Source organism: Pinus tabuliformis, chromosome 3_1, assembly GCF_031772625.1.
Source record: "Pinus tabuliformis cultivar Carrire ecotype Pingquan chromosome 3_1, CPIR1, whole genome shotgun sequence".
NCBI lineage: Eukaryota > Viridiplantae > Streptophyta > Pinopsida > Pinales > Pinaceae > Pinus > Pinus tabuliformis.
The window spans coordinates 5,760,505-5,773,358 of record NC_142301.1 but is presented as its reverse complement, the minus strand read 5'-3'; the positions used below and the strand labels follow the sequence as shown (position 1 = coordinate 5,773,358).

Here is a 12,854-nt window from a genome sequence, read left to right as displayed (position 1 = left end):
TCATGGCCAAGGATCTGAACTACTCATGTAGAATGACCCAATCTTTCGCGGATTTCTCCAACAGATCAAAGGCCTGGGAATATGCTGTAGCAAAGGGTAACGCTGGAATTTTCCATGCAATTTAGGGTTTAGGGAACCCCCAAGGTTTAAAGCTCTAGTGGCTTCGCAGAAGTCCAGCTTCAACACCAAGGGGGCCCTTTTGAGGCCGGAAGAGTGAAGAGCACCTCGCGCATAGACCTGCTGCATTAGAGCATCCCTTTGATCCCAATGAACTTTGGCAAAACAAGACTGGAGAAAATCCGGTGGATAACCTCTCGACCGAAGTCTGCCGTAGAATGCACGCCTGAGCTCTAGAAACCCCAACTCACTGCTCTCTCGAAGAAGGTATCTCCGCAGCTCATTGACCACGAATGCCACTTTCTGGTGCCGAGGATGCCATGAAGAGAAAGGAATATACTGATAGGCATTCAATGGTTTCTGAAAACATCGAGTAGAAAGCTTTCCAGAGGCATGAAAGTTTGGACCTTTGAAAAGCACAATGTCCAGAATGTTGACACTAGTGGATGAGATGCAAGAAGTGATCCGGATGTGCTCTGGATAGATGGACTGGTAGCAATCCAAGAACTGAACCAATCTGTCTCTGGAGCCATTCCAAACCATGCAGCCATCGTCGATGAAGCGTCTGAAGAGCTGAATCTCGGGAGCAGGAAATCTTCTGAAGACTTCTTGCTCAAGATGGCAAAGAAAGAGGCAGGCATAAACCACAGCAAAGTTGCTGCCCATAGCTGTGCCTCGAATCTGCCGATAGAAAGTGCCATCAAACTGAAGAAAGTGCCATTTGAGCACCAATTCTGCTGCGCTGACCAGGAAGTTGACATCTTCTGGAGTAAAAAGCTCGGTAGTGCTTTGCTCAAGCATTTTTCGTAAGGCATGCAAGCCTTCCTGAGTGGGAATGCTGGGATACAGAGACTCTACATCAAAGGTTACAAGAAATGAATCTGCAGCAAAACGCTTGGATTCAATATCTTGTAATAAAGTAAGAGAATCTGGAAGATGATTAGGTTGAGCAAGCAAGGTGCTGAGAAGTTTATAATGCAAGAATTTGGAAAGAGGTTCTAGCATAAACCCATTGTAGGCACAGATAGGCCTACCGACAGGCGGGTTTTTGTGAACTTTCCAAATAAAGTAGAGTCTGCAAGCTCTAGCATTATGAGGTTTGACTTGCATTATATATTCCCACTGCTGCACTGAAAGAAGATTCCTGTATCTGGCTTGAAGCTGACTGAGGGATCTTCTGATGGCCATCCATGGAACTGCTGCATACTGCCTGTAGACATTGAGATCCGAGAGTTGTCGGCGAGCTTCGGCTTAAGAATAAAAGAGATTAAGGCGAGAACAATACTGAAACACAACCGATAATAAAACCGTTAAATAAAAATGCTTAAGGACATAAGATTATGCCTTAAGAATAAAAGAGATTAAGGCGAGAACAATACTGAAACACAACCGATAATAAAACCGATAAATAAAAATGCTTAAGGACACAAGATTATGCAAAACACATAATATGTAAAACAAATCTCTTGTATTATTATCAAACTAGTTTCGTCCTTTATGGACTCATCAGTGATACAAAAGAAATGAGATACAAGCTGTCCTTATATAGCAAAAGTGGACAGAGCAAGTGCTATGATAGAAACTTCTAGAATAGAGACTTCTAGAATAGAGTCTTCTAGAAACATCATGAATAGAGACTTCTAGAAACATCTTGAATAGAGACTTCTAGAATAGAGTCTTCTAGAAACATCATGAATAGAGACTTCTAGAAACATCTTGAATAGAGACTTCTAGAATCTTCTAGAAACATCATGAATAGAGACTTCTAGAAACATCTTGAGAGACTTCTAGAAACTTCTAGAGACTTCTAGAAACATTATGAATAGAGTCTTCTAGAAATATCTGTAGAAAAATATGCACTGCTCCTGAAAGAATCATGGCCGAGGATCTGAACTGCTCATGTAGAATGACCCAATCTTTCGCGGATTTCTCCAACAGATCAAAGGCTTGGGAATATGTTGTAGTAAAGGGTAGCGCTGGAATTCTCCATGCAGTTTAGGGTTTAGGGAACCCCTAAGGTTTAAAGCTCTAGTGGCTTCGCAGAAGTCCAGCTTCAACACCAAGGGGGCCCTTTTGAGGCCGGAAGAGTGAAGAGGACCTCGCGCATAGACCTGTTGCATTAGAGCATCCCTTTGATCCCAATGAACTTTGGCAAAACAAGCCTGGAGAAAATCCGGTGGATAACCTCTCGACCGAAGTCTGCTGTAGAATGCACGCCTGAGCTCTAGAAACCCCAACTCACTGCTCTCTCTCGAAGGTATCTCTGCAGCTCATTGACCACGAATGCCACTTTCTGGTGCCGAGGATGCCATGAAGAGAAAGGAATATACTGATAGGCATTCAATGGTTTCTGAAAACATCGAGTAGAAAGCTTTCCAGAGGTATGGAAGTTTGGACCTTTGAAAAGTACAATGTCCAGAATGTTGACACTAGAAGATGAGATGCAAGAAGTGATCCGGATGTGCTCAGGATAGATGGACTGGTAGCAATCTAAGAACTGAACCAATCTGCCTCTGGAGCCATTCCAAACCATGCAGCCATCGTCGATGAAGCATCTGAAGAGCTGAATCTCGGGGGCAGGGAATCTTCTGAAGACTTCTTGCTCAAGGTGGCAAAGAAAGAGGCAGGCATAAACCACAGCAAAGTTGCTGCCCATAGTTGTGCCTCGAATCTGCCGATAGTAAGTGCCGCCAAACTGAAGAAAGTGCCATTTGAGCACCAATTCTGCTGCGCTGACCAGGAAGTTGACATCTTCTGGAGTAAAAAGCTCGGCAGTGCTTTGCTCAAGCATTTCTCGTAAGGCATGCAAGCCTTCCTGAGTGGGAATGCTGGGATACAGAGACTCAACATCAAAGGTTACAAGAAATGAATCTGCAGCAAAACGCTTGGATTCAATATCCTGTAATAAAGTGAGAGAATCTGGAAGATGGTTTGGTTGAGCAAGCAAGGTGCTGAGAAGTTTATAATGCAAGAATTTGGAAAGAGGTTCAAGCATAAAACCATTGTAGGCACAGATAGGCCTACCAACAGGCGGGTTTTTGTGAACTTTCCAAATAAAGTAGAGCCTGCAAGCTCTAGCATTATGAGGTTTGACTTGCATTATATATTCCCACTACTGCACTGAAAGAAGATTCCTGTATCTGGCTTGAAGCTGACTGAGGGATCTTCTGATGGCCATCCATGGAACTGCTGCATACTGCCTGTAGACATTGAGATCCGAGAGTTGTCGGCGAGCTTCGGCAACATAACTGTCCCTGTCTAGAACCACAATGCCCAGATTTTTATCTACTGGTTTAATTACAATAGGGAGACGACGAAGACTCCTTAGTGCAAGCAGCTGGGATCTAGAGAATCTGGGTTTTGAGGAAAAATCAACAGAGGCAATACGGTCTTGAAGGATGGAGAGGCCAATATGGAGAGAGCGATTAAGATCCGGATCATTGATAGGAGGCTCCCAGGTGGGATTAGGCAGGCGGAAAGGATTGTAGGAATCATCTGCAGAAACTCTAAAAAATATTCTGAGACGGCAAAGGCGAGAAAAGTAAGCATATCCTTTGAAGATGTCATCGATGGCCATAGGAGAAGGCCGAGGAATATATTTATGCCCTAGGCCCAGCAGTTTGGTTTGGCTGAAGGAAAGAGGAATAGCAGAGAGATTGTGGATAGCAAGATTGCTAATCCTACGATCAATCTGGGAAGGGGTCATTTTTCCAATCAGATAAGCCAAATAGGAAGCAGGGCTAATAGAGGGCAACCAAAAAAGATGACGGGATCTGCTTACACTAAGGGAGCCTTGCCTTTGTTTCGAGCAGAAATCTGGTGCACATCTTGCCGCAGTGGCGCAAATGGGGCAGCTTCCGGATTCAAACCAGTGTTCCGGAAAGGCTGGTTTTGAACGGAAACCGACTGCCCAGCAGCAGATCGAGTGGAGCGATTCCTTTGACGGGACCGCCCCCTGCCAACCCCGTTTTTTGGCTGAAGAGGCTACGCTGATGGAAGCTGAGGCTGCTGTTGCTGTCTCTGAGGCTGTCTGCGCAGTCGCTGGGGCTAACTATGCAGAGGCTTAAGAATAAAAGAGATTAAGGCGAGAACAATACTGAAACACAACCGATAATAAAACCGATAAATAAAAATGCTTAAGGACACAAGATTATGCAAAACACATAATATGTAAAACAAATCTCTTGTATTATTATCAAACTAGTTTCGTCCTTTATGGACTCATCAGTGATACAAAAGAAATGAGATACAAGCTGTCCTTATATAGCAAAAGTGGACAGAGCAAGTGCTATGATAGAAACTTCCTGAATAGAGACTTCTAGAATAGAGTCTTCTAGAAACATCATGAATAGAGACTTCTAGAAACATCTTGAATAGAGACTTCTAGAATAGAGTCTTCTAGAAACATCATGAATAGAGACTTCTAGAAACATCTTGAATAGAGACTTCTAGAATCTTCTAGAAACATCATGAATACAGAGTTCTAGAAACATCTTGAGAGACTTCTAGAAACATTATGAATAGAGTCTTTTAGAAATATCTGTAGAAAAATATGCACTGCTCCTGAAAGAATCATGGCCGAGGATCTGAACTGCTCATGTAGAATGACCCAATCTTTCGCGGATTTCTCCAACAGATCAAAGGCTTGGGAATATGCTGTAGCAAAGGGTAGCGCTGGAATTCTCCATGCAGTTTAGGGTTTAGGGAACCCCCAAGGTTTAAAGCTCTAGTGGCTTCGCAGAAGTCCAGCTTCAACACCAAGGGGGCCCTTTTGAGGCCTAAGAATAAAAGAGATTAAGGCGAGAACAATACTGAAACACAACCGATAATAAAACCGATAAATAAAAATGCTTAAGGACACAAGATTATGCAAAACACATAATATGTAAAACAAATCTCTTGTATTATCAAACTAGTTTCGTCCTTATGGACTCATCAGTGATACAAAAGAAATGAGATACAAGCTGTCCTTATATAGCAAAAGTGGACAGAGCAAGTGCTATGATAGAAACTTCTAGAATAGAGACTTCTAGAATAGAGTCTTCTAGAAACATCATGAATAGAGACTTCTAGAAACATCTTGAATAGAGACTTCTAGAATAGAGTCTTCTAGAAACATCATGAATAGAGACTTCTAGAAACATCTTGAATAGAGACTTCTAGAATCTTCTAGAAACATCATGAATAGAGACTTCTAGAAACATCTTGAAAGACTTCTAGAAACTTCTAGAGACTTCTAGAAACATTATGAATAGAGTCTTCTAGAAATATCTGTAGAAAAATATGCACTGCTCCTTAAAGAATCATGGCCGAGGATCTGAACTGCTCATGTAGAATGATCCAATCTTTCGCGGATTTCTCCAACAGATCAAAGGCTTGGGAATATGCTGTAGCAAAGGGTAGCGCTTGAATTCTCCATGCAGTTTAGGGTTTAGGGAACCCCCAAGGTTTAAAGCTCTAGTGGCTTTGCAGAAGTCCAGCTTCAACACCAAGGGGGCCCTTTTGAGGCCGGAAGAGTGAAGAGGACCTCATGCATAGACCTGCTGCATTAGAGCATCCCTTTGATCCCAATGAACTTTGGCAAAACAAGACTGGAGAAAATCCGGTGGATAACCTCTCGACCGAAGTCTGCCGTAGAATGCACGCCTGAGCTCTAGAAACCCCAACTCACTGCTCTCTCGAAGAAGGTATCTCTGCAGCTCATTGACCACGAATGCCACTTTCTGGTGCCGAGGATGCCATGAAGAGAAAGGAATATACTGATAGGCATTCAATGGTTTTTGAAAACATCGAGTAGAAAGCTTTCCAGAGGTATGGAAGTTTGGACCTTTGAAAAGCACAATGTCCAGAATGTTGACACTAGAAGATGAGATGCAAGAAGTGATCCGGATGTGCTCAGGATAGATGGACTGGTAGCAATCCAAGAACTGAACCAATCTGTCTCTGGAGCCATTCCAAACCATGCAGCCATCGTCGATGAAGCGTCTGAAGAGCTGAATCTCGGGGGCAGGGAATCTTCTGAAGACTTCTTTCTCAAGGTGGCAAAGAAAGAGGCAGGCATAAACCACAGCAAAGTTGCTGCCCATAGCTGTGCCTCGAATCTGCCTATAGTAAGTGCCGCCAAACTGAAGAAAGTGCCATTTGAGCACCAATTCTGCTGCGCTGACCAGGAAGTTGACATCTTCTGGAGTAAAAAGCTCGGTAGTGCTTTGCTCAAGCATTTCTCGTAAGGCATGCAAGCCTTCCTGAGTGGGAATGCTGGGATACAGAGACTCTACATCAAAGGTTACAAGAAAAGAATCTGCAGCAAAACGCCTGGATTCAATATCCTGTAATAAGGTGAGAGAATCTGGAAGATGGTTTGGTTGAGCAAGCAAGGTGCTGAGAAGTTTATAATGCAAGAATTTGGAAAGAGGTTCTAGCATAAACCCATTGTAGGCACAGATAGGCCTACCGACAGGCGGGTTTTTGTGAACTTTCCAAATAAAGTAGAGTCTGCAAGCTCTAACATTATGAGGTTTGACTTGCATTATATATTCCCAGTGCTGCACTGAAAGAAGATTCCTGTATCTGGCTTGAAGCTGACTGAGGGATCTTCTGATGGCCATCCATGGAACTGCTGCATACTGCCTGTAGACATTGAGATCCGAGAGTTGTCGGCGAGATTCGGCAACATAATTGTCCCTGTCTAGAACCACAATGCCCAGATTTTTATCTGCTGGTTTAATTACAATAGGGAGACGACGAAGACTCCTTAGTGCAAGCAGTTGGGATCTAGAGAATTTGGGTTTTGAGGAAAAATCAACAGAGGCAATACGGTCTTGAAGGATGGAGAGGCCAATATGGAGAGAGCGATTAAGATCCGGATCATTGATAGGAGGCTCCCAGGTGGGATTAGGCAGGCGGAAAGGATTGTAGGAATCATCTGCAGAAACTCTAAAAAATCTTCTGAGACGGAAAAGGCGAGAAAAGTAAGCATATTCTTTGAAGATGTCATCAATGGCCATAGGAGAAGGCCGAGGAACATATTTATGCCCTAGGCCCAGCAGTTTGGTTTGGCTGAAGGAAAGAGGAATAGCAGAGAGATTGTGGATAGCAAGATTGCTAATCCTACGATCAATTGGGAAGGGGTCATTTTTCCAATCAGATAAGCCAAATAGGAAGCATGGCTAATAGAGGGCAACCAAAAAAGATGACGGGATCTGCTTACACTAAGGGGGCCTTGCCTTTGTTTCGAGCAGAAATCTGGTGCACATCTTGCTGCAGTGGCGCAAATGGGGCAGCTTCCGAATTCAAACCAGTGTTCCGAAAAGGCTGGTTTTGAACGGAAACCGACTGCCCAGCAGCAGATCGAGTGGAGCGATTCCTTTGACGGGACCGCCCCCTGCCAACCCCGTTTTTTGGCTGAAAAGGCTGCGCAGATGGAAGCTGAGGCTGCTGCTGCTGTCTCTGAGGCTGTCTACGCAGTCGCTGGGGCTGACTGCGCAGAGGCTGCTGCTGACTGCGCAGAGATTGCTGCTGTAGCTGGGGCTGCTGTTGCAGCTGTCTCTGCTGCTGCTGTAGCTGTCTACGCTGTTGGGGCTGCCTACGCTGCTGCTGCTGCTGCTGTTGTCTATGCTGCTGCTGGAATGCCAGAAGTCTGAAGCTCAATAAGATAAGTAAGTTGCTCTTGCATAGCATCAAATTTCTGTTGCTGGGCTTGAAGAGATTTAGCAACCTCTCTTTGGACTAAGACAGAAATAGCTTCTTCTCGGGGAATGTCATTAGCATGTTTAGCTAATTCTTCCCTAGCGGTATTTCTGGCAGCATGTGCAGCGTCTCGAGCTGAGCGGAGTTCAACTAGCTGAATTTTGAACTCATTGACTTGTCAATTATAGGATGACAAGGCAAAAGAGGTCCAATGAGCAGCAATAACACTACCATCAACGGGACCGGAAGAGCTAGAGAACTGAATATGCTGAAAGGGCGAGGCGAGCTGCTCAAGTTTGCTGCGGAACTCTGAAGCTAGTTGTGAAACCTTAACTTCATTTTTCTCAACAATGGATTGCTCATGACGCAAATAGAATGCGTGGCATTCTTTTCTGTATCTAGCAGTAATATCTTCAAGCCCAGATTTTAGAATATCAGTAGCATCAGGGTCGGAGGCTACAAGACCTGGAGTTTTAACCATAAGGCTTTGAATAACTCTGTTGTCCTGCTGAAGAGCTTACAATTTTTCAACAAGCGACTGAGATCTGCGTAAGATTTCAGTGGCTTTTTGAAAATCTTTAACTGCACACTGAATTACTTCGACCCATGAATTGGGCATGGGCGGAATTTCGTCGTCACCCTGATGCTGGCGTGCATTAGATGATTCTGGAGCGATATGTGTAGCTGGCCACCTAGAAGAACCTGGAGCATGATTAATAGTTGGCTGAGCAAAAGAGACTGAAGGACCCTTCTACGCAGTCTTTGGAGGGCATTGCGCAAACTCATCATCATCAATAAATACAGTATTTTCGGGCTCCAGATTCGGATTTGCATCGTAAAAATCCTGCCTAGGCTGAGTAGGAACATCAGGCACAGCAGTATTCTCACGGCAAGGAACAAAATTCTCTAGAATATACTGATTAAAAATCATGTCATAAGAAGAAGCAGAATCATATTCTTGAGGATCCTGAACATTCTGAGGGCAAATATTATGAGAATGTTGACAAGCTGATCTGGATCTAGTGACAGGACCAGTGATTTCAGTAGGGTTCTGCGCCATGGACTAAGTTTAGGGCTTAAGAATAAAAGAGATTAAGGCGAGAACAATACTGAAACACAACCGATAATAAAACCGATAAATAAAAATGCTTAAGGACACAAGATTATGCAAAACACATAATATGTAAAACAAATCTCTTGTATTATTATCAAACTAGTTTCGTCCTTTATGGACTCATCAGTGATACAAAAGCTGTCCTTATATAGCAAAAGTGGACAGAGCAAGTGCTATGATAGAAACTTCCTGAATAGAGACTTCTAGAATAGAGTCTTCTAGAAACATCATGAATAGAGACTTCTAGAAACATCTTGAATAGAGACTTCTAGAAACATCATGAATAAAGACTTCTAGAAACATCTTGAATAGAGACTTCTAGAATCTTCTAGAAACATCATGAATAGAGACTTCTAGAAACATCTTGAGAGACTTCTAGAAACTTCTAGAGACTTCTAGAAACATTATGAATAGAGTCTTCTAGAAATATCTGTAGAAAAATATGCACTGCTCCTGAAAGAATCATGGCCGAGGATCTGAACTGCTCATGTAGAATGACCCAATCTTTCGCGGATTTCTCCAACAGATCAAAGGCTTGGGAATATGCTGTAGTAAAGGGTAGCGCTGGAATTCTCCATGCAGTTTAGGGTTTAGGGTTTAGGGTTTAGGCTGTAGCAAAGGGTAGCGCTGGAATTCTCCATGCAGTTTAAGGTTCAGGGTTCAGGGTTCAGGGTTCAGGGTTTTGGGTTTGGGTTTTAGGGTTTAGGGTTTAGGGTTTTAGGGTTTAGGGTTTAGGGTTTAGGGCTTAAGAATAAAAGAGATTAAGGCGAGAACAATACTGAAACACAACCGATAATAAAACCGATAAATAAAAATGCTTACGGACACAAGATTAAGAAAAAGAAGGAAAAAAAAAAAAATATATGCACTGCTCCTGAAAGAATCATGGCCGAGGATCTGAACTGCTCATGTAGAATGACCCAATCTTTCGCGGATTTCTCCAACAGATCAAAGGCTTGGGAATATGCTGTAGCAAAGGGTAGCGCTGGAATTCTCCATGCAGTTTAGGGTTTAGGGAACCCCCAAGGTTTAAAGCTCTAGTGGCTTCGCAGAAGTCCAACTTCAACACCAAGGGGGCCCTTTTGAGGCCGGAAGAGTGAAGAGGACCTCGCGCATAGACCTGCTGCATTAGAGCATCCCTTTGATCCCAATGAACTTTGGCAAAACAAGCCTGGAGAAAATCCGGAGGATAACCTCTCGACCGAAGTCTATTGTAGAATGCACGCCTGAGCGCTAGAAACCCCAACTCACTGCTCTCTCGAAGAAGTAAATAAAAAAAAATATGCACTGCTCCTAAAAGAATCATGGCTGAGGATCTGAACTGCTCATGTAGAATGACCCAATCTTTCGCGGATTTCTCCAACAGATCAAAGGCTTGGGAATATGCTGTAGCAAAGGGTAGCGCTGGAATTCTCCATGCAGTTTAGGGTTTAGGGAACCCCCAAGATTTAAAGCTCTAGTGGCTTCGCAGAAGTCCAGCTTCAACACCAAGGGGGCCCTTTTGAGGCCGGAAGAGTGAAGAGGACCTCGCGCATAGACCTGCTGCATTAGAGCATCCCTTTGATCCCAATGAACTTTGGCAAAACAAGCCTGGAGAAAATCCGGAGGATAACCTCTCGACCGAAGTTTAGGGTTTAGGGTTTGGGGTTTAGGGTTTAGGGTTTGGGGTTTGGGGTTTGGGGTTTGGGGTTTGGGGTTCAGGGTTTAGGGTTCAGGGTTCAGGGTTCGGGGTTCGGGGTTCAGGGTTCAGGGTTCGGGGTTCAGGGGTTCGGGGTTCAGGGGTTCAGGGTTCAGGGGTTCAGTGGTTCGGGGTTCCGGGTTCCGGGGTTCGGGGTTCGAGGTTAGGGGTTCCGGGTTTAGGGTTAGGGGTTTTAGGGTTTAGGGTTTAGGGTTTAGGGTTTAAGGGTTTAGGGTTTAGGGTTTACAGCAAAAAGAGAGTAAGGCGGAAACCGAACTAAAAACACACCCAATAGAAACCGATACAGAAGAGCTGCGCCTTCTGTGGCGCCTGTTTAGGGTTTTGGGTTTAGGGTTTAAGGGTTTAGGGTTAGGGTTTGGGTTTGGGTTTAGGGTTTAGGGTTTTAGGGTTTAGGGTTTAGGGTTTAAGGGTTTAAGGGTTAAGGGTTTAGGGGTTAAGGGTTTAGGGTTGGGGTTTGGGGTTTGGGGTTTGGGGTTTAGGGTTTGGGGTTTGGGGTTTAGGGTTTGGGGTTTAGGGTTAAGGGTTTAGGGTTAAGGGTCTAGGGTCTAGGGTCTAGGGTTTAGGGTTTAGGGTTAAAACAGGAAAGAGAGTAAGGTGGGAACAAAACCGAACAAAATACCCAGTTACATGTAAAGAAATTGCCGGAAATTGAAAAACATGTAAAAATTGCAAAAGTTGCAAAAGTTGCAAATTGCAAGAATTGCAAAATTGCAAAAGTTGCAAACCGAGACAAATGCAAAAAATGCTAAAGGACAAGATTATGCAAAACACATAATAGACAAGAAACAGATCTTTGTATTCATCAAACTAGTTTCGTCCTCAACGGGACTCATCAGTGATACAAAGAAAATGAGCTACTTGCTGTCCTTATATAGCAAAAGCGGACAGGGCAAGTGCATGGTTTAGGGTTTAGGGTTAAGGGTTTAGGGTTAAGGGTTAAGGGTTAAGGGTTAAGGGTTTAGGGTTAAGGGTTAAGGTTTTAGGGTTAAGGGTTTAGGGTTTTGGGGTTTGGGGTTTGGGGTTTGGGGTTTGGGGTTTAGGGTTTAGGGTTTAGGGTTTAGGGTTTAGGGGTTAGGGTTCAGGGTTCAAGGTTCAGGGTTTAGGGTTTAGGGTTTAGGGTTTAGGGTTAAAACAGAAAAGAGAGTAAGGTGGGAACAAAACCGAACAAAATACCCAGTTACATGTAAAGAAATTGCCAGTTTAGGGTTTAGGGTTTAGGGTTCAGGGTTCAGGGTTTTCGGTTTAGGGTTTAGGGTTTACGGTTTGGGGTTTGGGTTTGTGGTTTGGGTTTTGGGTTTTGGGTTTTGGGTTTTGGGTCTAGGGTCTTGGGTCTAGGGTGTAGGGTTTAGGTTGTAGGGTTTAAGGGGTTTAGGGTTTAGGGTTTAGGGTTTTAGGGTTTAGGGTTTAGGGTTTTAGGGTTTTAGGGTTTAGGGTTTAGGGTTTAGGGTTTAGGGTTTTAGGGTTTAGGGTTTAGGGTTTAGGGTTTAGGGTTTAGTAATAAAAAGTGCGATAAGCTAGCGATACCATTAGCAAGATAATAATCAGAAGAAAGAAAAAGGACAACAAAGAATGAAAGATAAAATTTTGTATTATCAAACTAGTTTCGACCTTTAGGGTCTCATCAGTGATACAAAGAAAATCTTTACAATGTAAGTCCTTTTAATAGACCGCGATCAAGCGCAAGGTCGAAGGAAACAAGAGTTCGACCGTTGGGCTCGAAAGCGGGAAAGGAACCGACTGATCTGACAGATGGCAAAAAAGCGGAAACTGCGCTATGGGGAGGCACAGAGTTCGAAGCGTCTGAAGTGGAACAGCTGGAACGGTTACTGACTGATCTGACAGATGGCAGAACAAGCGGAAACTGCACTCTGGCGGGGCGCAGAATTCGAAGCGTCTGAAACGGAACAGTCGGAACGGTCACTGACTGATCTGACAGATGGCAGAAAAGCGGAAACGAAACTCTGGCAGGGCACAGATTCCGAGGCGTCTGAAGCGGAACAGTCGGAACAGATAACTGACTTCTGCATTCGGGGCGCGCATCTCGAGAAAACTGCCACCTCTGAATGAACTGACTGTACGGCGGAAAGTACGGAACTTCTTCAGTAAAATCAGTAGGAGATTGACAGCTGGATTTTGGATCGGGGGCGTTGCCCCCGAACCCCCCGACTAATAGGGGAAAAAACAAAGAAAAATTTGGTGGGGAACGCGCCGAACGAAAAGTCAAAAATCTTAAGG

The 12,854-nt window shown here is 44.0% G+C and overlaps 2 protein-coding genes across 2 annotated transcripts; both read right to left on the bottom strand.

The window, feature by feature from the left end:
• LOC149185498 (uncharacterized) lies at positions 1 to 1,305 on the bottom strand. Its single transcript, XM_089409067.1, has one exon. The coding sequence runs from the start codon at positions 1,303 to 1,305 to the stop codon at positions 1 to 3; it is 1,305 nt and encodes a 434-aa protein (XP_089265193.1).
• Positions 1,306 to 5,645: 4,340 nt separating this feature from the next.
• On the bottom strand, positions 5,646 to 7,124 carry LOC149185497 (uncharacterized). The gene has a single exon (XM_089409066.1). It carries the CDS (start codon positions 7,122 to 7,124, stop codon positions 5,646 to 5,648), a length of 1,479 nt encoding a protein of 492 aa, XP_089265192.1.
• Positions 7,125 to 12,854: the final 5,730 nt, after the last annotated feature.